Consider the following 25,867-nt stretch of genomic DNA (forward strand, 5'->3'; position numbering starts at 1 on the left):
GGAACTGACTGTACATAACAATGAGCTACCATTAGATCATGTAAAATTAATTTTTTGTCAACCATCATGATATCAAGATTGCAAAATTTGAGCAGGATATAATACACAGTTTTAAAACTATCTAGTACACAGGAACTGTTTCACTTGTGTTGGATGTGAAAAAGGAACATAGGAGTTTTTGACCACTATATCCATTATTGATAACATCTGGAAAACTGTCAGTTGTCACTCTTCATAATTGCTTCAGGAAGAGTGGGTTTGTAATACAAAGAGAAAACCTGGAAGAGTCATCAGAGTCCTGAGAATTAATGAATTCAGTCCTGTAAGACTTAAGGTGGAAACTTCTACACAGGTGTGCTGAATTAATCTGTGAGGATTTTGTTCATGTTGGTAATGACATTGGTGTCCATGGTGTTCGAACCAGATCTGAAGGGTTGACCTGTCAGCATAAGAATGAGGAGATAATGAAGAACAATTACCAACTCCAGTCACATTGAGTGAGGTAAGGCCATCTGTCCATACCCTCAGAACAGAAATGAGTGACGGGTTCTTTTCGGTTCTTATCATTATCAAAAATTCACTGGACCACACTAGCTGGAAGTCACTCTCTCAAAAGAAAATCCCCAACTATTTTTCAAAATGATATATAATATTTTCATTGGTATGTTTTTCATGTCCACAGCTCATGGTCTTGCGGTAGCGTTCTCGCTTCCTGCGTACGGGTTCCTGGGTTCGATTCCCGGCGGGGTCAGGGATTTTTCCTGCCTCGAGATGGCTGGGTGTCATTGTGTCACCTCCACTAGGACCTTGCCTAGTACAGCGGTGCTGGTCTCCCGCATTGTCCCCTATGCTACTCAGAGTATGGGACCTCATCATCATCATCATCATCATCATCATCATCATGTTTTTCATATACAGGGTGTTAGAAAAAGTTACAGCCAAACTTTCAGGAAACATTCCTCACACACAAATAAAGAAAAGATGTTATGTGGACATGTGTCCGGAAACACTTAATTTCCATGTTATAGCTCATTTTAGTTTCGTCCACCTCCGCTCAATGGAGCACGTTATCATGATTTCATACGGGATACTCTACCTGTGCTGCTAGAACATGTGCCTTTACAAGTACGACACAACATGTGGTTCATGCATGATGGAGCTCCTGCACATTTCAGTCGAAGTGTTCGTACACTTCTCAACAACAGATTCGGTGACCGATGGATTGGTAGAGGCAGACCAATTCCATGGCCTCCACACTCTCCTGACCTCAACCCTCTTGACTTTCATTTATGAGGGCATTTGAAAGCTATTGTCTATGCAATCCTGGTACCAAATATAGAGACTCTTCGTGCTCGTACTGTGGATGGCTGTGATACAATACGCCATTCTCCAGGGATGGATCCGCGCATCAGTGATTCCATGCGACAGAGGGTGGATGCATGTATCCTCGCTAACGGAGGGCATTTTGAACACTTCCTGTAACAAAGTGTTTGAAGTCATGCTGGTACGTTCTGTTGCTGTGTGTTTCCATTCCATGGTTAATGTGATTTGAAGAGAAGTAATAAAATGAGGTCTAACATGGAAAGTAAGCGTTTCCGGACACGTGTCCACATAACATATTTTCTTTCTTTGTGTGTGAGGAATGTTTCCTGAAAGTTTGGCGATACCTTTTTGTAACACCCTGTATACTGCATGTATGTACCACATGTATATTTCTCTGTATTATTTTGCACATTAGTAAATTGAAGATGAATGTACAAATGTATGTTTTTATGTATGTACTACAATTTACTTTCAATCAGTTTCTCATTTATTTGAATTTTTTCCTCTGTCCCCCTCAGTTATTTGAACTCTTATTACTTTGAACTATTGGTAATCTGAACTTTTTCCCTCTCCCCTTGAGTTTCATATTATCAAGAGCTGACTGTATAATCACTAGTGTTAAAAAAAAGAAATGCTAGGTAACATGAATGAAAGCCCCTGACACTTTCAAATAAAAGTTTAGTTCATGCAGAAATGTTGTGATATATTTGTTACTATTACTAATGGGATATACAGGGTGATCCAAAAGTCCGGAAACACCGTCATAAAATTCAAATGGAGTAGCAAAGAAGGAAACAGATTCCCTACACACGAGGAACGGGAAGGGGGAAACTTTATAGGTTATGCTACAAACATGGCGGCCATCTTGAAAGCCACCATCTTGGATTCAACTCCAAAATTTCAAATGGGAATGTGGTCATGTGACATATCAAACAGATAGAGAATTTCACCAGAAAAAGAATGCCATTGTTATTTTAAACATACCTTTATTCATTCTCGGGTTATAGCAAGTTACATATGGCAGCGGTGGGACGCTCAGCAGCATGTGTGTTATGTGCCGAAGAGACATTACGCCAATGTTACACAGTCCCGAGAGACCACCAACAGTCATAGGAATGGCTCGATATGTTGTCCATTATGTTGAACTGTTAATGCTATCCTCCGAATCCAGTCCTGATGAACTTTGACCAACACATCTGGCTGAATTTGACCACACGCATCAACAATACGCTGCTTTAGATGATGCAAATCCCATATTTTCACAGAATAAACCAGTGCTCTGTCATGACCCCAAAGATAAAAAACCAAAGGAGTCAAATCTGGTGAACGTGGTGGCCACTCCACAGCACCCCTAGGATCAATCCACTTTTGAGGGAACTGCACATCCAGGTATGCTCGCATCCATCATGCTGGAAGAATTCCGGAAATGTCCCATCCTCCATTAACAATGAGGGAAACACTTCGTCATCCAATAACCTCAGATAACCGATGGCAGTTAACGTACCATCAATAAAAAAAGGTCCAACGACTTTGGTACCCCACACACCACACCAGACCATCACTTTTTGTGAGTCAACCGTTTTGAAACCATCAATCCAGTGCGGATTTGTGTCGGACCAGTATCTGTTATTCTGCTTGTTCACTTCACCATTGATAAAGAAATCGGCTTCATCAGTGAACAGAACCTGATAGGGGAAACGTGGGTTTATCTGCAGCTGCTGTGTCACCCGTTCTGTGAACTGTCCCCGACGGTCTGGGTCATCCTCGTTCAGGTGTTGGAGCAGCTGAATTTTGTATGGGTACAATTTGTGCTGCGATAAAATTCGCAGTATGGGGAGGTACGGCTAACCCCACATTCTTGTGACAGGCGACGAGCACCCTGTTGTGGACTCTTGCTAAATGATGCCAACATGCTCACTGTTGTTTCTTCATCGGTGGCGGATTTTAGTCTTCCAGCCTTAGGTTTATCTGCGACAGAACCTGTTGCTTGGAATTTGGCCGAAAGCTTGGCAACTGCGCTGTGAGTGATGGGCTGTCTGGTTGGGTGATGACTGTTCAAATCCTTAGCAATAACCCGTGTGCTTCTTTCTCCTGATATCAAGATGATTTCAATATGTTCTTCATGTGTTAAGGACATTTTGTAACCTGTAAATCAGGGAACAGTTAAATACATGTAACATATCAGACATGGGATAGGCACTTTGCACCGTTTCAGACCCCATTTTATGACTTCTCAGTGCGTAATACTCACGCTGCCGAGTGTCCCACTGCTGCCGCAAGTAATTGGCTGTAACCCGAGAATGAATAAAGCTATGTTTAAAATAACAACGGCATTGTTTTTCTGGTGAAATTCTCTGTCTGTCTGATATGTCATATGACCACATTCCCATTTGAAATTTTGGAGTTGAATCCAAGATGGCGGCTTTCAAGATGGCCGTCATGTTGGTGGCATCACCTATAAAGTTTCCCCCTTCCCGTTCCTCATGTGTAGGGACTCTGTTTCCTTGTTTGCTACTCCATTTGGATTTTATCGGGGTGTTTCCGGACTTTTGGACCACCCTGTACAACTATACATTAGCATGGGAAAAATTACATAATTAATATTTAATGCTGGAATTACAGCTAGAATATCTATACCAATAAACAAAGACCTGAAGTATTCCAGTCAGGGAAATGATTAAATTCAGGGATGAAGTGTTCTGTTGAACTGAAAAAAATAGGTTTTAAAGCTAAATAGAGAGAAGAATGTTTGATAGTAGGCTGAAATATAAAGGCAGCATAATTTGAATACAAATTTTAGAAACTGTAAAAGAAAATGACTTGTTTGCTTGAATGAGTTCTGTGATGAAATGTCACTGAAATAAAGCAGCAATAGGCATATATGCAGTACAAACCTGTATGTTGGCAAGCCAATCATTGCTAGCAAAGTGAAGTGAAATGGGTGCACGGATGTTGGAAATGTTGTAAGCTGGTGGCTCAGGAGTTCCATAACGTTCCATATTACCTGTTTTTCCATAATCGTACTTCCGAAACTTGCCTGTAACAACATGGTGCAGTGAACAACTTTTCATTACTGTAAATGAGAGAAATGAAAATGATTTAAACCTACTGCATTTTTACATAAGAATATGACATATTGTAAACTCAGTCATACTTTTTTAGTGACAGAAATAATTATTATTTCTATTTCTTCGTGATCCCTGAGTTACCCTCACATCTTCTGCTGCAATAGCTGATTATTTATGTAAAAATATTATGATGTCTGTAGAATGACATAAGCAATGTTCACTTTGAATATCTGGATATGAAGAGTGGGAGGAGGGTGGTGGCTCTGAAAATGCATGAGAGATTAAAACTGTCTTGAGAACTGTCACCTGAAGTCATAGTTTGCCTTTCAAGGCTAATGCTCCCACCAAGTAAACCACTGCAAAATAATTCTGAACAGGACATAAGCTACTATTACCACTCACATACCTTCCAGACTCATTTGAACTGTTGGTTGTACTACAAGACATCATGTAAATTCTAATAACAGAAGAACTTTCAGGCCATGGAGATGCTATCTTCCGATATATTTTTTCTCCCACAGAAGCTTGTTGGGCATGGTGTGTGTGAGAATATTCAAGTAGATTCAGAAAGAGTAGATGTATCAATAGTTGAAATTTGAGGGGTGCCATTAGACACATTCTAATGGCTCATGTGGTAAGAGTGTTGTTAAGGAAAAGGTTCACACTAGCTGACAATTTTGTACTAATATTTTGATCTGATCACTGCCAAATATGATGAAACTGCATTTCCACCATTAGAATCATTCATTGTCATTCAGAAACATAGAAATTATTATTCATATATAGTAAAGGACCTGCTTTAAAGTTTTTTTGGATAATGATCATGGTCAGACAAATGTGTCATTAATCTATTTATGCCTTGTGACTTGAGCCTTCCATTCTGGGCATTGAAAATTTGATGCTTACCTTTTTGAGATTTTAAGAACTTCTTTGAAGCCACTGATGTTGACTGATTCATGTAAATTTACCGCAAGTAGTTTTTCAATATCTCATATACAATGATCAGCCAGAACATTATGACCACCTACATAATAGCCAGTATGTCCACCTTTGGCACAGATAACAGCCACAACACATCCTGCGATAGAAGCAGTGAGGCCATGGTAGGTCGCTTGAGGGTGTTGGTACCACATCTACACACACAAGTCACCTAATACCCATAAATTCCAGGGAGGGGGGATATGAGCTCTGACACCAAGTTCAATCACATTGCAGTTCTATTTGATCAGGTTCAGATCTAGCCATCTAGACGGCCAGGAAATCAATTGAACTTGCCTCTGTGTTTGTCAAAGTGCTCCATCACTTTCATGGTCTTGTGACATGGTGCATTATCCTGTTGAAAAACGCCAGTGCGGGAAACATGATTGTCATGAAAGAGTGTCTGTGGTCTGCAACCAGTGTGGGATACTCCTTGGCCATCATGGTGCCTTGGACGAGCTCCACTGGACCCATAGATGTCCATGTGACTGTTCTCCAGAGTATAATGGAGCCACTGCCAGCTCGTATCTGTCTGGTAGTACAGGTGTCAGGGAACTGATCCCCTGAAGATGACAGATTTGTGCCTCACATCAGCACGATGAAGAAGGCATTGACATTCATCAGACCATGCAATGCTCTGCCACTGTGCCAATGTCCAGTGCCAATGGTCATGTGCCAATTTATCTCACAGATGCCAATGTTGTGGTGTTAAAATTGATGCATGCATGGGTTGTTGGCTGTGGAGACCATCGTTGGGAGTGTTTGGTGCTCTGTGTATTCACACACACATGTACTCTGCCCAGCAGTAAAGCATGATGTTAGTTCCACCACAGTTCACTGACTGTCCTGTTTTACCAGTCTGACCAACCTACCCTGTCCAACATTTGTAATGAGGGGTGGCCACCCAATTCCGTGACATCTGAATGTGATTCACATTGGTTTCACCACATTCTGAAGACACACACCACAGCACTCCTTGAACATCCGACAAGTCGTGCAGTTTCCAAAATGCTTGTGTTGAGCTTCTGGGCCATCACAATTTGCCCTTGATGAAACTTGGATAGATCGTTCCCCTTCCCCATTCTATACACGGACAGCATGCTCACTGATACTACATGCACCATGTGTATGTGTCTGAATATTAATCATTCCTCACCAGGTGACACTGGATGGGTTTATAGTGACAGCAGGTTTGTGATCATAATGTTCTAGCTGATCAGTAGGTTTCAAGAACATTGAGAGTGTGTCTGATGGTACACCCCATTGTCTTTTTGTGGTATGCTAAACTGAAGTGTTATGTTTAACTTAAGAATGAAAAATACTTGGTGAAATATTTTAAGGAGTATAGGTAACAACTCACTGAATACTTGAAGCACTGAGTCATTGACAGGGACAGAAAGAATGCTGACAAGGTTAATAACTTTTTGATGAATTTTTATTCAGAACAATAAGGTACAGATACACACACATATACCTGTGCAGCTATATTTTACCTGCTTACTACCTTTTGCCAGCACTGAAGCTTGACTGGGGTGAGGGACTGTGTTGGATGGAGTGGGCGAGGGGAGAGAGGTGGTCGGGAGCAGAAGGGAGGTTTTGAGAAGGGTGACTGATGACAAGGATGGAGAGGCAGTATGTTCACAGGATAGGAAAATCATACCAATGAGCTCACTGCAGCAGTTGTTGACATCACACAATAACATGGAAGAGCAGATTGAGTGATGGAGATAGAACAGAGAAAAGAGGTGACTGCTGAGGAAAGTCTAAGGGTAGGATGAGTGGAGATAGCATCATGCGGCTGAGGTGCAGGGGGTGTGAAGCCGGGCCTAGTAGAGATTATTGAATCAAAGGTGTATTGTAAGTCTTATTTCAATGCCCATCAACAACTCAGCAGCTTAGCTGTATATCAACTTCTTTCTTTTATGCTGCACTTTGTTTATGGAGTCTTCTTTTACTTCTTGATAGAACAATTTCATATTTAAGGTTGAGTAACAAGAACACTGTTTTTGTTCTATGTATAATACTTCATTTGTGTTTTTCAACCATGTACTGTGTTTCATATCGCCCATTGCATAAATATGTGATTTACAATTTGCACAACATAAGTTACTAGTGCTCAGTTAAACAGTTGGCAACCATTCTCACAACCTGACTAACTGTGGCACCATAACTGTACAACCTGCAATTTTAATTATTGTGTATAATATTGTCCATTGGCTAAAGTTTAGTTTACAGTGTTAAAAAACATTTTTGTTGCATGACACAAATGAAAGTTGCTCAGATTAATGGTTTCTCAGCCAATGTCAAGACCCCACAAACTTTATTATGAAAAGGATAGGTTACTCCTCATCACATAGTGAAAATGCTGAGTCACAGACAAGAACAACAATAAGACTGTCAAACAAGTAAACTTTTGGTCAAATAGATCTTCATCAGAATTAGAGTGGTCTGGCCTTCATTTTCATTTGTTTCATTTATTTATTGGTCCATTTGATTCATTACATACTTAAACAGTACATTGAATATAGGACAAGTCAAAATTGCAAAAAGAGCAGAAACACACACACACACACACACACACACACACACACACACACACACACACACACACAGAGAGAGAGAGAGAGAGAGAGAGAGAGAGAGAGAGTGAGAGAGAGAGAGAGAGAGCATGACAAAATTATTTACAGATAACAATCATAAATTACAAGTGACAAATATAGCAATTTCAATTTAACCATTATTACATAATCATTGTTTACAAGGCTATTTTTGTAATTTAAAAATTCTTTTACAGAGTAAAAACATTTTTCCGCTAGAAATTACTTAAGATTATGTTAAAAAAATTTTTATGTTGCTGCGATTTTAAATCACTGGGTAGGCTGTTATATAGCTGAACTGTTATATGTGATACACTTTTTTGGTACAGTGCTGTTCTACACTGTGACGTGGATATTATTTGTGTTTCTTGTGTTGTGACTGTGTATATGCTTATTTTGTTGAAGATGTCCAGTTTGGTTTAGAAGATACTCATTTTCGAACAGGATACACTCATATATGGAAAGGCTCGGTAGGCTCCTTATTTTCATCTGGATGAAATGTGGTCTACATGTTTCCAGTTTTCTTAGGTTGCAGATAGCCCTGATTGCTCTTTTCTGCATCCTAAAGATCTTTATGCTGGTGGCTGTATTTCCCCAGGAGATTAGCCCTTATTGAAGTAGCGCATCGAAGTATGCATAATACGCCTGAATAACTGTTGACTTGCTTGCACTTTTATTTAACACACGCAGAGCATAACAAGCTTTTGAAAGTTTTTTCTCAGGTTCTTTTATATGACAGTCCCATTTTAAGTTATCTTGTACCCATAGACCTTAGTGTCAGTAACCGAGTTCAGTAACCTATTTTCAAGGTATGGTACTGTAACAAAGTTTTGCACATGTGGAGAAGAGTGGAGATTCATAAAGACAGTTTTTTCTTTATTTAGTATTATTTTATTTTTTTGAAACCAGCTAGTAATTTGGGACATTACAGTATCTATTGCTACTTCCAATGAGATTTTTTCAGCAGCTATTATTAATATGCTGGTGTCATCAGCAAATAAGATTAGTTTTCCCAATTTAATAAAGTAATTTATATCATCAATATAAAGGAGGAACAGTAGAGGTCCTAGGACAGAACCTTGTGGCACTCCGTACTTTGGCAGCCAGAGACTGCCGTCATGTGTGTATGCTTTTGGATGTTTGTGTGTGTGTGTGTGTGTGTGTGTGTGTGTGTGTGTGTGTGTGTGTGTGTGTAGGTGTATGTTGTCTCTTTCTGGTGAAAGCCTTTTTGGCTGAAAGCTTACTTATTTGACAGTCTTTTTGTTGTGCCTATCTGTGACTCAGCATCTCTGCTATTTGTGACTAGTAATCTATCCGTTTCATAATATTGTCATTACTCCATCCTGGACTTTCCATTATTTGATTTTGCCTCACAAACTTTAGTATTTTAACCATTTAACCTGTAATATTGTGTGGTTTAATTACTTATTATGATTAACATTGTCCATTGTATTTCAATGCCAAGAAACAAGATTGATGCACAACACTCTGTGACAGTGGGTTTTATCTATGCTTGTAATGTTTGTTTACCTAAGAACTAGTGTCTCTTTCAGATGCTAGTCACTGAAGATGGTCCAATAAGCCAAAAACTAATTTGAAGTAAACAAAAATCAGTAGAACAAAATCAATGTACTTGTTATTCAAGCTTAAATATTTACGATTAGGTTAGAACTGATATGTTCTTCACCTGAAACAAAAGTTCCTCCACCTCATTCTATTCAGTTTTCAGTCTCTGCAACATTTTTTTTTCTTTTAAATAGAGAGCTAATTGTTGATTTTGATCAGTTTTAAAGTAAAGATCATAACATCACAGAAATAATTAAATATAGACAAAAGTTAATTTTAGAATATTAAGTAAAGGACAGGGCAGGAAAAGATATTACTGTTCTTTACTGAGAGTGGTATGATTTCACTGGAAAGACCAGTAAAGTTGATTATACACTATTAATATTTAAAGGTAATATCAAAGAAAAAAACTGTGAAGTTGTGTGATTTGTCTAGTAGAAATACAATTAAGCTAACTGGAAATTATACAGAATACCGAAAAGAAATAAGCATTAATAAATAAAGGAAAAATACATTTCTGTTAATAACACAATGCAAAAGATGTGAGAGAGGATTGTACTGCTGACACTGATATAGGTATAGCTTTGCTTAGTGAGCCAACAGCCTTGCCAAAGTGGTAACACTGGTTCCCATCAGATCTCCAAAGTTAAGCACATTGGGCATCGCTAGCACTTGGGTGGCTCACTGTACGGGTCTGCCAAACGCTGTTGGCAAGTGTGGTGCACTCAGTCCTCGTGAGGCCAATTAAGGAGCTACTTGTCTGAGAAGTAGTGGTACTGGTCACTAAAACTGACAATGGCCAGGAGAGCAGTGTGCTAACCACATGCCCCTCTGTATTCGCATCTGGTGATGCCTAAGGGCTGACGACAGAACCATTGTGCCTTTATTGTCTGTTTGGAAGTTTTTTTTTTTTTTTTTTTTATTTTTTTTTTTTTTTTTTTTTTTTTAAAATGAACAGAAGCTTAAAATAAAAGAAAATAGTGGATCACTTTTAATTTTCAGCAACTGGATAAAGGTAAAAAAATCCTGATATCTTTAATGTTTATTAAGAACTGTTCAAGAGCAAATTTTGTGGCTTAATGTTTTAGATTCCCTTGTGTTTATGTGTAGTTTTATCTGAATACGAAATTGATATTTGTACTCAATAATATTCACAGATTGTTTATTACATAGCTAGATGCAATTACTTATTTTTCATCTGTAGGAGTGTAGTACAGAACATTAAGCACACGAGAAATGTTTGTAAATTGACAGTTCTGTTAACATCATACTGCTTGGTCAGGAGTAGCGATAAACATAAACAGATACTAACAAATTGTTGTTTGGAATACAGAGATGATTGAATCAGAATGGTCACGGGTGTACAGTAGATTATGTTATTTTCTGGCTAACTACCATTACCATGAAATTGATTATAACTACTGGAGTTTGTATATAAGCAGCAACATTGTTACTGGTACTTATAGTAAGCAATATGAAGAGGCATTATTGGTAGATTCCTGAATCTGAACTATTTTTAAGTGATGAAATTATGATTACATTAATCTTAGTATGAGTTATAAAAGCTTTACACAGAACTGTTGGTATACTATTTTATCATTAATCTAGCATACATGACTATCTTGATGAGTCAGTCTTCACATGTATCAGTAATCTTGAAATAAAACCAAAAGAATCTGGAATATTTGTTGTAAAATGTATGTAAGCCAGATATATTTTCACATGAGTTTACTGAATGAGCAATGAAGCTGAACAAAAAAGTAATTTTTGTGGTGGTAGGAAGTCAAATTATTTGGGAGTAAAGACTGGAACCTTCACATGCTATCACAATATCTACAAAACTTGTAACTGGATTGACAGTTATTTGGTAAGGAGGCTGCAGCATCTTATTTTGGATGCAGAGTCATCATCAGATATAAAAGTTACATCAAGTATTTCAAATAATGTACTGAGACTCTTATTGTTCATGTTGTACAAGGAATAGTAGGATAAAAACAAGACACTTGGAAAAAAAGTAAGTAAATTGTTTTCAGGTTTTGTATATATGTCTACTGCAGGGATGTGAGCAATGAGGCAAGAGTTTAGGAGCAGAGATGGGGTGGGGATGGACAAGGATATTTTGCAGGTGCTGTTTGTGGTGGAATACTACTGTGGGATGGGTGTAGATGATAGTGGGTAGGATATTCTTCTTCAGGCCATGATGAGAGGTAGTTGAAACTCTAGTAGAGAATGTGTTTCGGTTGCTCCAGTCCTGGGTGCTGCTGCTTCACAAGACGAATGCTCCTCTGTGGCCTGTTAGTTGGCATGTGGGAGGTAGTAAGTGACTGAAGAGACAAGGCATGGTAGAATCGTTTCTGGTCAAGGTTGGGAGGGTAATTTCGGTCTGTGAAGGTCACAGTGAGACCTGTGGCATATTTGAAGAGGACTGATTGTCATCACAGATGTGATGACCACGGGTGGTTGGGTTGTGTGGAAGGGACTCCTTGCAATGGAGTGGGTGCCAGCTGTCAAAGAGAAGATATTGTTGATGGTTGGTAGGTTTGATGCAGTTGGAGGTACTGATGTATTGATGTGGTCAACATCAAGGAAGGTGGCTTGTTGGGTCGAGGAGGATCAGGCGAAGAGAATGACGAAGAAGATGTTGAGTTTCTCGGGAAGTGAAGATAAGGTGTCCTCACCCTCAGTCCAGATCACAAAGATATCAATGAATATGAACCAGCGTGATTATGAATAATTATTCTAGATGGCCTATGAAAAGGCTTGCATAGGGTGCTGCCATGTTGGTCCCCTTTGCTGTACCATGGATTTGTTCGTAGGTGATGCCTTCATAGACAAAGTGATTTTAGGTGAGGATAGTTGGCCATGATGACCAGGAAGGAGATAGTAGGTTTTGAGTCAGTCAGGCTTTGGGGAACGTATTGTTCAATAGTGACAAGGCCATGGGCAAGCACTCCCTCTCCAAATGCACCAAAGGTCTCACTGATGCAATTGCAGATTGAAATTACCCTCCTAATTGTGCCGAGAAACAAATCTCCTGAGTTTACAATAACCATTATGAGAACTGACTTAAATCACACTTAAATCGTTATTTATTGGTAACCAGTTTTGGACTACTTGTCTATTATCAACTCAGCCATAAAAGTATGTCTTGTGTTATACCAATCATGGCTAATTTTCCACATGCATAACACAAGACATACATTTAAGACAGGTTTCATAATGGTTGTCATAATCACAAAAAAATTTGTGGATCTATTCCAGCCCCAGAATGCTGTAGATATGGAAGATCTCCTGTGCCTTGCTCTTCAGTCACCTCCCACCTCCCACCCCCACTCTGTCCACAAGGAGGACTCTCATTATTCTCCATATACTTCCCACAGTGTTATTCTGCTACCCAACAAATCTGCACAACATCCTTGTGCATCCCTACTCCTCCCCTTCTCCCAAGTGTTTGCCTTGTGGCTCATATGCCTGCAATAGACCTAGGTGCAAGACAAGATCTGTCTCACACAACCTAATACCACCTAGTCCAGCTCCGTTAAGGCATCCCCATACCCTTTAGAGGCAGGTGTATCTGTGAAAGCAGCCATGTGATCTACAAACTAAGCTGTAACCCCTGAGTTACTTTCTACATGGGCATGAGAACCAACAAGCTGCCTGTACATATATACACTACTGGCAATTAAAATTGCTACACCAAGAAGAAATGCAGATGATAAATGGGGTTCAAATGGACAAATATATTATACTAGAACTGACATGTGATTACATTTTCACGCAATTTGGGTGCATAGATCCTGAGAAATCAGTATCCAGAACAACCACCTCTGGCCGTAATAACACACTTGATACGCCTGGGCATTGAGTCAACAGAGCTTGGATGGTGTGCACAGGTACAGCTGCCCATGCAGATTCAACACGATACCACAGTTCATCAAGAGTAGCGACTGGCGTATTGTGATGTTCGGCCACCATTGACCAGACGTTTTCAATGTGCTGGCCAGGACAGCAGTCAATCATTTTCTGTATCCAGAAAGGCCCGTACATGACCTGCAACATGTGGTTGTGCATTATCCTGCTGAAATGAAGGGTTTTGTGGGGATCAAATGAAGGGTAGAGCCACAGGTCATAACAGAACTGAAATGTAATGTCCACTGTTCAAAGCGCCATCAATCCGAACAAAAGGTGACCGAGACACGTAACCAATGGCACCCCATACCATCACGCCGGGTGGTATGCCAGTATGGCGATGATGAATACACGCTTCCAATGTGTGTTCATCATGATGCCGCCAAACATGGATGCACCCATCATGATGCGGTAAACAGAACCTGCATTCATCCGGAAAAATGAGGTTTTGCCATTCGTGCACCCAGCTTTGTCGTTGAGTACACCTCTGCAGGCGCTCCTGTCTGTGATGCAGTGTCAAGGGTAACCGCAGACATGGTCTCCGAGCTGATAGTCCATGCTGCTCCAAACGTCATCGAACTGTTCGTGCAGACGGTTGTTGTCTTGCAAATGTCCCCATCTGTTGACTGAGGGATCAAGACGTGGCTGCACGATCCGTTACAGCCATGTGGTTAAGATGGCTGTCATCTCGACTGCTAGTGATACGAGGCCATTGAGATCCAGCACGACATTCCGTATTACCGGCTGTCATCTCGACTGCTAGTGATACAAGGCCATTGGGATCCAGCACGACATTCCGTATTACCCTCTTGAACTCACCAATTCCATATTCTACTAACAGTCATTGGATCTCGACAAATGCAAGCAGCAATGTCGCAATACGATAAACCGCAATCATGATAGGCTACACTCCGACCTTTATCAAAGTCGGAAATGTGACGGTACGCATTTCTCCTCCTTACACGAGGAATCACAACAACGTTTCATGAGGCGACACCGGTCAGCTGCTGTTTGTGTATGAGAAATCGGTTGGAAACTTTCCTCATGTCAGCACATTGTAGATGTTGCCACTGGCACCAACCTTGTGTGAATGCTCTGAAAAGCTAATCATTTGCATACCACAGCATCTTCTTCCTGTCAGTTAAATTTCACGTCTGTAGCACGTCATCTTTGTGGTGTAGCAATTTTAATGGCCAGTAGTGTACAACCACTGCTAAACCGTTGCCAGGAGACAGCTGGACCACCCAACTGCTGAACATACTGGCCAATATGATATGTTCCACTTCAATGACTACTCCACAGTCTGTTCCACCTGAGTCATTCCTATCAACATAAATGTTTCTGAACTGCACAGTCGGGAACTCTCCCTACAAGTTATCCTTCTTTCTCATAACCCCCCTGGCCTCAATCGTCACTAATCCCTATCTCCATCTCTGTCCCTGTTCCCACTCCAGCACTATGTGTGCCTTATATTCTACCAACACCCCTACTAGCCTTTTCCTTTCTCTATATCTCTCCTCTCCTCTTCCTCTCCCCCATCTCAGCCTCCTGACACTGCACCTAGCAGCCTTATCCTGTCCCCAAGGAGCACACTTGTGTGTGTGTGTTTTCTGCACATTTGTGTGTGTGTTTTCTGCTTCTGGAGGAGGACTGTTTTGTCTGAAAGCTAAAAATTTAGCAGTATTTGTATTGTGTCTGTCTGTGACTTATTGCCTCCTCATGCAGTGAGTCACAATTTATCCTTTACATATTGTAGTTATTCCAGCCTGGATTTTCTATTGTTTGATTAAGTAAACTGTTATTTTTATTTATTTCAAGAGTAATACTATAAAATTTAGTACACTTACTCCGCCATGAGACAAGATGGTCAATTTCTTCACAGAAACATGTTTGCAGTTGACTATGGAACTGTGATTGTACACAGATGTGAACCTCTTCATCCAAAGCAAATTGACAGCCATGAATGCTTTTCCTTAGGTACTCCAAAAGTATTAAAATTGCATTGGGAGAGGTTTGGACTGCATGAAGGATGTGCTTCATTGTAAAACTTCTGCAGCTTACTTAAAACTAGCTTGGCAATGTGTGGACAGGCCTACCTGTTTCAGATACACTGCAGAACTTTTGCTGGGAAGCCTTTGCACATCCTGGATACAGTCCTCATATCTCCCCATGTGATTCCTACATTTTGGAGCCCTAAAGAGATCCACATATGGGTACAATCATGGTTCTGTAGGCAAATGCAAACATTTTTCCATCTCACAATGGGAGAAATGTATTAACAGTTATGACAATAACTTTTGAAATAATAAACAGTTTATTTACTTTTTTTCCATGTGTATCGTATTCATTTGAGTGCTGCTTATATATTTATTAATGTACTGAGAATCAGTATTAATAATAATCTCAGATTTTTTGCAGAAATAGTTATTTCTAATCAAATATTGTCTGGGAAAAGCTGCATGGATCTTCAGTCAGATCTTAATAAGATTTCAAAGTGTACAAAGACTGGAAACTTACTTTAGATGTTCAGAAATGAAAAACTGTGTACAGTATCATTGAATTACAATAGTAATCTATCAACTCATACAAATACTATTTGTGTAACTATTTATAAGGATATGATATGTAATGATCACATAGGCTCAGAAGAAATAAGTGGATGGCAGACTTTGCTTCATTGATGGGATACTGAGAAAATGCAATCAGTCTGCAATGAAGACTGCATACAAAATATTTGTGCAACTCATCTGAGAAGTGTGGGGGAATCATACAAACGGTACTAACAGGTTATATTGAAGATATAAAATGAAGGACAGCACACATATGCGCAGGTTTGTTTGACCGATGGGATAGTGTTTTGGAGACACTGAAAACCTGAACTGACAGATACCTGAAGACAGACACCTTCTACCCTGTGGAAGCTTACTCAAAAGATTTCAAGAATGAGGAATGTAGGAATATACTATAATATCCTATGTTTTGCCAGCACATTACAGTGCACACAGGGGCTTTTGAGGAGTAATTTTTACCAAGCAGTCAAATGGAACAGTAATAAACCTTAACAGATTGTAGAGTAGTACTCTCTTCCAATCATTTCTCAGTGGTTTGCAGAATATAGATGTAGCTGTAGATGAGAAGAAATGTAAATCTTCCAATGGAAGAACATGGGTACATATTGCTGAAGACATGGAAATGCCTGGATGAGACCTTTATCCAGTAAGGGATCTCAGTCCCTGTTTCATCCTTGAAGAAGATGATGAATTGAGCGAAATTTTGTAGACAACCATAAGTTGGAAACGAACCATCGGATACCTGTGGTCATAAATTGGCAGCCATCCAGAGAAGATAGTATGGTAATTTGTCTGGTACATACGCATGTTTGGGTGTGTTCAGCAGTGTGGTTTTGACTAACTAAACTGCTGCTGCGCTTGTTAGAATAAAAGTTTAGTCATGCTCTTTGTACAGGGAAAGTGCATGCTAGTTCTAAAACAAAATTGCAGTTAGTTATTTCCAGCATTGTAAAACAAAATTTGATCTTGATAAATTTATGTGTTAAGTTAAGTGAGTTTAATTATTTTAAAAATAGGGTCTCTAAAATCTACTGCAAACCATATGTGTAAGATGTGCTGAAGGAGAAGCTAAATTACTATTCCACACAACATATACAAATGCTCTAACTTTTTTATGCCAGTAAAAATTGTAACAAAATTGAAAAATTAGAAGCAGGCTAACAGTTTAAGGAACAAAAAGAAGGCAGTGCAGAATCATTATTATAGAGACATGCTATTCATAATTCATAATTAGCATCTGAACAAATGCAGGCAGACTTCTCTCACTGACTATTAGAACCTCACCTGAATTGATCTCCTGTGCATAGTGAGCTAGAGTCTTTGTGGAGGAACCTGATGGGCTGTGGCTCAGCAGCACAGGTAGCATGGTCTAAAACAGAAAAAAGTATGCTTTGAATTTGAATGTGAAAAAGACTAGAGGAAGAAATCAAAGGCAGCACATAGCACGGAAATCAAAGGTAGCATATACTACTCTATGCAAATGCTGAAAGAGATATTCGTATGAATTATGTATTGTATGATTTTCACATAGATGCATGATCACGTGAAATAAAAATGTGAATGCAGTGAAAAGTTTGGTGTTGAGTGACCATTAGCTTGTTCACTGATTATGTATTATTCCTATTTCAATTTACACTGCCTTCATGATGAAATTACAGTCTATACTCTTGAAGTTCTTCTTCTTTTTCTTGTACTTTTGTCCAGCATTTGTACAAGTTTGGCATGATTATCAATGGTTTTCACAAGGTTAATTTAAGGGGTGGCTGCCCTACCCTGCTGCCACACTTTTACCCCCCACCCTCAGGACAGGATGTGTGTATAGTGACTCACGTAAGACTCCACATGGCTCACAGTTGTATGACATCCCACAAAAGCCACAAGATGCTAGCACTGCCAGAGGCCTCCACTTTCAGATGCGTGTGCAGCCTCCCCATAGTGCACCCTAGTGGTTGGCCGGCAGCTTAAACAGTCAGGCCTGACCACCCTTGCTCTCAGTATATGTTGACATTCTGCTTATGTGTCTTGGGCTAGTAGTGCAGCCACTCCGTGGCAACTGTTTTTGTGCACCAGTATTCTTGAAGTAATAAAGTGTTGTGTTTTTTTTTGTTGTATGCCTGTTCATGTAGTGAGAACACATTGACCATGAGTAGGGTCATTTTCGCATGTTTTGTTGTGTAGTTGTTTTTTGCATTGGTTGTGACATTTTTCTTGTCATGACATGGAGACTGCTTCAAACATTGGTGCAACAACAGAGGGAACTTCTTACAGTCATGCGACAGGCTGTGCAGGCATTTCTCTCTTCTCCTCTGTATCTGGCTATGTTCCTTCCTCCATTCTTGCTGTTTGATGAGGCACCAGAAAATTGGGAAGTGTACAGATTCTGGCTACAGCAACATTTCACTGCCTTTCACTTTACAGAAGTGGAGGTACGTCATGCACTGTTTTTGTCATGTATTCCTCCTGCCGTGTATCGGGTATCAAGTGTATCAGCAGTTGGCCCTGTTACAGGAAACTTCTTGTTTGCTTTTTGACAATTTTTGCTCGTCATTGTCTTCCTATTATCACCATCACCTGCACGTTGTGGCCACCAGAGTTGAATTCTACCAATGCAAGAATTAGCTCCATCAGTTTTATCGTGCTTTGGCTGTGGCTCTTCATAGCCTAAGTTACAAGTGCCAATCTGGCAGCTTCCATGCAGCATGTTAACAACATACCAGCTGCTGCTCCCTGTTGCCGTCATGTGCATCTTGTTTCTCCCAAAACGATAGATCAGAATGTCCCCAGCATTGGGCCATCTGTCATTAGTGTCAGAACAATGGCGACACTACAGCAGTCTGCCACTCAATGGCACAGAATGCAGTATCAGAGAACATGGGTATGGATATCCAGGAAGTGGCATTGTCAAGGCTAATTCCCAGTCAGAAATCCAACAAATTCTTTGTCAAGGTCTTGGTTGTCTCATGGCATCTGCACCTGCAGGTGGACAAGGGTGCGGCAGTTTCCCTGCCTAATGCCCAAATGCCCAAACATATTCAGATCTTACCTCCCCTGTGCTGTTGCTGGTAATAAGGTACCTATGGGGATCTGGTAAACACCAAATCCCCTTGCTTGGTCAACCCAGAAATGATATTACCTATAGATGAGTAATGCAGCCTAATACTTTTATTGTTGTTCAAGATGTTAGCTCAGTAAACCTTTCTGGGGTTGATGCCTTTCAGGTCTGCAGCTTTTCAGTCACTTCATACAGTTGGTCTTGCTGGTGTCTGCTATCAGTCTTTCGAATCTCCATGCTCTGAATTCCAGGATATTTTTGTGGAAGGCCGAGGGTGCACCACAGACTTTAAAGTCCACAAAACCTTTAAACGGTCCTAGATTTTTTCTTGCTTGCTAGATCCTGATAGCCCTTCACTCCCAGGCCAAGATGGGGCTGGATTGGTTCGGGTCTCTTAGGGTTGTGGTTTCCATTTCCTGTAAATGAAAGGGCCAAGCCTTTTGTTATGATGATGAAATCATCTGGTAGACTGAGAGTTTGCAAAGATTTTCAGGGCACCACGTATTCACAGTCCATGGTTGACACAAACTCATTGCTGTATCTCAAAGAGCTGTTCATACGCTTAACAGGGTGTCAGTTCTTCTCCAAACTTGATCTTCCCGAAGCATATAACCAGTTACCCATAGATGAGGAGTCAAAATGTATCATGTTCCTTAACCTTTAGGCCTGTATCAATAGTGATAGTTAATGATTGGTAAGGCAAGTAGCCCTGCAATTTTTCAAAGCTATCTGGAACTGGTCATGTCTATTATTCTGCACTGTTTCAACTAGCTACATGACATTGTCGTTACTGGTACGGGCAACCATCTGCGGACTATCTGGGCCCTTTTTGAAAAACTTTGGGTATGCATCGAAATCTACAAAAATCTAAGTTTTTCCAACACTCTCTTGACTATTTGGGCCACACCATATCATGGCAGGGTGTCAAACCCTTGGCAAGTCTGGTCAAGGGCATTATGGACCTATCCCATCCCTCATCATTGCATGAACTGTAGGCATTTTTCCTGGGGTATTCATCGTTGCACATCCTCTCTATCTTCTTCTCTGCAGTGGTGCTTCCTCTGTCTGGTCTCCCACGTGTGACCAGGCCTTTTCCAAGCTACTTTTGATCCTAACAAACCATTGGTTTTGGCTATGAGTGTCTCGCAGTATGGTGTTAAGATGGTCTTCACCCATCAGAACGCAGATAGCTCGGAGTAGCCACTGTCATTTGTATCCAAAACTCTCAGTCCAGGAAAGGCCCACTACCCTCAGGCCGATAAGGACGCTCTGGCCATTGGGTATATGGTCACCAAATTTGTGTGATGAGTTCTTACATGGCACCAAATTTCAACCCACTATGGACAACATGCCATTAGCTTCATTATTGAGTCCATCTGCTGGGCACACGATAAGGTGGTCCACAGGTTCCGGCAGTGGGCCTTGTTCCTCTTTAGATACTACTATGGCATCCATTTTCGCCCTATTGGGCACTATTTCGATTCAAATGACTTATGCAGGCTGCCCTTGTGTTCAGAACCTGAGTTTGATCGAGAGGAGCTCTTATGTTTTCGTTTGGATGTCGACTCCTGCCAAGTGGTAGACTGCTTTCCAATCACTAGAACCTGGGTTGTCAAGACCACCATGTCTGACTCCATTCTGAAGCAGGCTATCCACCTGGTCCAGCAATGTTGGTCATCTTGTCCTCTGTGCCACACTTCTGACATGCTTTGTACCTACTTTGTCTGGCGCCATTGTCTCTTGATATTAGACAGGGTTCTCCTCCTCTCCATGGATGATGCAGCTCCCAGGGTGGTCATTCCCAGGAGTCTGTGATGGGTGTCTTACAGCTGTTGCATAAGGGTTAGTGGAGTGTTTTCTGAACCACAGCATTGGCTCGCAGACTTGTACTGGCCCAGCATTGACCAAGAACTGGAGCATTTGGTTGCTGTGTCCTCACCCCCCTAATCAACAGGTTGCTCCCAAGGCATAGTTTCCCCAGGGCCTCCAGCAAACCACCCCTAACAACGCATCCATAAGGATTTTGTGGGTGTGTTTCTGAATGTGTTTTGGCTGATCGTCATTGACATGTTTTCACGTTTTCCACATGTGGGCTGATGCTCCTTGGCCACTAATGAAGTTACTATTCAGGCTCTTTCAAAAAATTTTTCTGTGGAAGGTCTCCCAGATACTCTTGTTTCTGACAGTGGACCTCAGTTCCTGTCTCAGGTATTTCATGATTTCTGTGTGTTGTTGGGCATTCGCCATGTTCAGTCCCCTCTCTTTCACGCCCAATCTAACAGAGAGGTCGAGCATATGGTTTGCACCTTTTAAGACCCAAAGGAAAAAGTATCTGCAGGACATTCCCCCTGAGGAGGTATTACTGTTTATTCTGACAGCCTACCAGACAACTGCTGTTGTTTTCCATAGCCCTGTCAAGAATCTCCAAGGGTTCCAGCTGTGGATGCTGCTCCACCTTTTCCATTTGGGTTCTCATCCACCATTGTGTTCCACTGTACAGCACTTTCTGCCATGTATGCCAGTCTGGGTGAGTGGTTTGGTTGGCATCTGTGCTGGTTACTGGCAATGACTGTGTGTCCAAATGGCTGCCATGTCTGCACTCTCTGGCTGAAGACCAGGAGGTCTGGTGCCATCAAAATCAGCTCCAAGTCTGGGTGGGCACCCTCGCACTCATCCTGGCTATACTACCACCTTTGTCGGTGCCCCGGTCACTGGATGCATCCCAACTGATAGTGCTACAGCCCCAATTCTCACATGCATCAGTGCCACAGAATAAGGCTACTACGCCACAGCCTGAAGCAGCACCTCGAGTGCCCCTCTAGCCAGTGGATAGGTCCCTCGCTGATTCAGTGTCTCCTATGTGGTCTCAGCCTGTGGTGGATTCACCTCTGCCTCCCCCACTGCTGCTGGACATCGCCATGGATCCCTGATTGGATTGCCCATTGCTGCTCCTGTTACCTCATGCTCCCATAGGGGGTGTCAGCGTGCTCCTCAAGCTGGCCACTTTAGCCCAAATTCTAATGTCTCTGCTGACTGGGAGCTGCCCTCCTCCCTTGCCTCCAAGGCCTCCTTTGACACAGGGGCAATTTCCACATTGCATTCATCCACTCTTGCCTGGGAACCATGACGCTCCACCCCCAAGGGAGGAGGGGTCTAGTGACCTACATAAGATTCTACATCCACAGTCCAGGCACCTCAGATGCCACAATATGTTAGAATCAGCAGAGCCCTCCACTCTTAGATGCAAGTGCAGCCTCTCTGTAGTCCACTCTACTGGCTGGCCAATGGCTGACAGAGTTGTGCCCAGCCCACCTCACTCTCAGTCCTGTGTTGACATTCAGACTAGTAGTGCAGCCGCTCCATTGCAAGTGTTTTCCTGTAACAGTATTTTTGAAGTAATGAAGTTTTGCATTTTTTATTATAGTCAGAACAATGGGTACCCCAATTCTCTAAGTGCAGTGCTAGTCATGTGAATATTTTGAAAGTATTCTAAATATTTGTGAATCATGTAACTGAAGTGGGAATTGAGAAGCAGCTGAGTGTTCACCTAGTCAGACATGGGAAACCCCCAAAAAAACCACATCAGGTCTGACCGACACCCCAACCATCATTAATCCACTGGGCACATTGGATCCAGGACCAGTGAACCTCCCTGTCCTGGACTGATGCTTAAAGGGGTGCCACACCCTGCCTATCTAACCCATGTTAATTTAGGCAAGTATTTGACCCATTTTTGAAAAAAAACCTATTTGATGCAGGACCTTAATATTTTTACTGTATGTAACATGATGCTAATAGAGTCAACTGTACTAAAATTTACTATATCAATTTTGTAGTTGTTAAGAAATACTTCTTTTGATTTACTAAGAAAAAATATTAAGTTTTTCTGCAGAAAATATTTGTTGTGAAATTCCTAATGGGGGAATATTAATGAATGTAGTACCAGAGGTGGCTTTTTATGTTATGCAGTGTCTCTGAAAATTTCATTCATTTATCTATGATAGTTTCTAATATAATGGGGCGATATACTGAAAATTTCGGTTTGCAGGAAATTGAATTTAAAGAAAAAACTTTTGATATTTGTTACTTACAGTTAATTAAAACTGTCCTGCTGCATATGATGGCCTTTCTTTGGCCTCTAGCAGGTCTTCCAGCTTCTTTTTCACCTTCCTGGATGTTTGTATTGCTTCCTTGACCATATTAGATGCAGACCTTCATCGGCTATCTTCATTTTCTCGCAATGTTGCAGCCCAGTGATCATATTTTCACCAGGATTGATTTCAAGCTTTTTCAGTACCCAACACTTTCCAATATTACCACAACTGAATGTAATAACAGCATCATGAACTCCTAGTTTCATTGAATGCATGCCTAAAAATACAGTTTTAGGAAGGCTGTTCCAAATTATGCTGTTGAAATATTCATTTGGGTTCTGTGTCTGCCCATGCAGACATTTCCTTAGAAGGTCAGGATGAGTCAAGTCTCTGAAAATAGGTTTAATTGTTGTAATAACAGTAGCTGGAAGAGAATGCTGTTGAGAATAAGATTCTCCAGTTGCCTGAGCCCTATTGTATTTGAACCACGAATTTTCTCCTCATGGACATAATCCATGACGTGGCTTATCATCAGTAGAGGAGTTATGGAAGAATATGGCCCAAACATCTCTCTTCATTGCCTCTAGACTGTCTTTATTTCTCCTAATTGCCTGCCCATAGTATACCTGCAAGTTTTCTATTACAATTTTAGTTAACCGACCCTGTCCGGTCAACAATTTTCCATCTTCTAATTTTGTTCCTCTCATATCAATATTTAGTTTTCTCAGCCTTGTTCCCAAACGTTTTTGAACATGGCCTACACATTATATTTTGCCAATAATGCCATCTCCATATGGTTTAGAGTTCACCACATGCCTTACTGTCACCATCACCCAAATATTTGGTGTACCATATGCCTCTTGTTTCTATGGAGCGATGAAATATTTGTTGTACTCCAAGAACTTCCATACCACCACTTGTTCCTCTAAAATTAGCCACACAGTTTTGTTCTTTATGTTCACTGATTTTACAACATTTGCAATATTTAGACATTATCTCCACACGTAACACATTACCGGTGTCTACACTCGTGGTAGTCACTACTCCATTCAGAGAAGTATGTCGTCTTCTCTGCCAACTTCCATCAAGTGCAACTGCAATATCCAAACATCCATTATTTTCTTCCATTGCTTCCCCAGCAGCCAGTTTCATGCTTTCCTCAATGATCTCACATACAGCTTTCTCTAATATTGCAGTCAGTTTTTCAAATTTATTTGGTGATTGATGTTAGTTCATCACTGAACAAAATGTGCTCCCCACAGCCATGCCATTGCCAATGGATCGTAAGGTATAAACTAATCTAGTATTGATTTCATAAGGGCCACTTGCATCTGGTTTTGAAGAACTCAGAAATGAAATCACAGCTGAGCATTTAGTGTAAATTAAATCCAAAGCAATTGCTAGGCCCTTTCTTCCACTGGTACTCTCACAAAGTTCCACACTCTGTGACTCATCACACTGTCTATATTGTACAAAGTTAGAAATTACATCTGATAATATTTTCAAATTTATAATAATGTTACTGCACCCTTCGTCACTTACAGTAAATTCGTTGTAACTCTCTTGAAATGGTGAGAGCTTCTTTGATTATGCACTTGTTGAAGAATGACAATTAGGAACATCGTCACCAGCCGACATAACCTCTTGTACAGAAAGCTTTCTAAACTTGTTTCCTCTACATTGCCGTTTCTTGAAAATACCTTTATAATTTGTCATCTTCAATAAACACAACAAAACACACGTAAACAAGCACTGCAAACATAAATATAACAACTACTCGCAATCACACTTGAACAAAACTAACCACGTGTTTATAAGCGTGTTGTTTACAAACAGCAGAAACAAAAGAATACCGACCACTGCATTCCAAGGGTAGCCATCACACTCTGGAGTAAAAAAAAAAAATCCCTAACGCGCTATATAGGGAATATAAAGATCTAGAATATATCCAGAAAAGTGGGTGACAGAAAAGTAAACATGGCACATAAAGACATGTGGTAGGCTCTTTTAAATGCTCGAAAAAAAATTTTTTTCGGCAAAATCCTTTTCAGATTACCGAAATAAAACCTTAGTCTATCGAAATATGATGAAAACCGAAAATCGATTTTTTTTCGACTTGAACGACGGTGTGGTCCCCTTAACATACATGACTACCCAGCTGGATATGATCTTGATGTTCTATGGTACAGATATTCGATATATTTGAAATGTTATTTAATTTTTTTTGTGGTGATGACAAATCAGTTATGCACTTTGACAGTAAAGTAAAAAGCTTATATAAGTTCTCATGCTGCGTAAATTGTTGTGGTAGGAATTACAGAAAACGATGTTAAGTGAGGCAGTGCACCATAGGAATGAAACAGCAACTCATAGTTCGACTATAATGCATATTAAATAATTATTTTCAAAAAATAGCTAGTACATGCTAAATTAATAAACCAACAAAATTGAAAAAAATTACAGAAAACTTTTATCTATATTTAGAATAAGGTGAAAATTTGATACTGCCCGCAGAAGAGTGTCGTTTACTGATGGCATTGCATGAGCAGTTAACAGGAAATGAAATTGCTTCTACAGAAAACAAATAACAGATAATGAAGTCAAGACAGTGGAATGGTTGATATTTATCACAGTGTTTAGTACCACAATGTTTTTATATTCTCCTGGAATTGCATGAAGTAAGTTGTTTGCAGTATGCACAAAGGTCAGA

The 25,867-nt window shown here is 40.5% G+C and overlaps 1 protein-coding gene across 1 annotated transcript in view; it reads right to left on the minus strand.

The window, feature by feature from the left end:
- LOC126412169 (lipase 3-like) overlaps positions 1 to 25,867 on the minus strand; it is a 195,260-nt gene that overhangs the window by 36,991 nt on the left and 132,402 nt on the right. Inside the window, exons 6-7 of the mRNA XM_050081646.1 lie at positions 17,296 to 17,380; positions 4,218 to 4,360 (exon numbers count right to left, since the gene is read on the minus strand). Of these exons, the coding sequence (XP_049937603.1) occupies positions 4,218 to 4,360; positions 17,296 to 17,380 (228 nt within the window). The remainder of the gene's footprint in view (positions 1 to 4,217; positions 4,361 to 17,295; positions 17,381 to 25,867) is intronic.

The sequence above is a fragment of the Schistocerca serialis genome, chromosome 7 (assembly GCF_023864345.2).
Source record: "Schistocerca serialis cubense isolate TAMUIC-IGC-003099 chromosome 7, iqSchSeri2.2, whole genome shotgun sequence".
NCBI lineage: Eukaryota > Metazoa > Arthropoda > Insecta > Orthoptera > Acrididae > Schistocerca > Schistocerca serialis.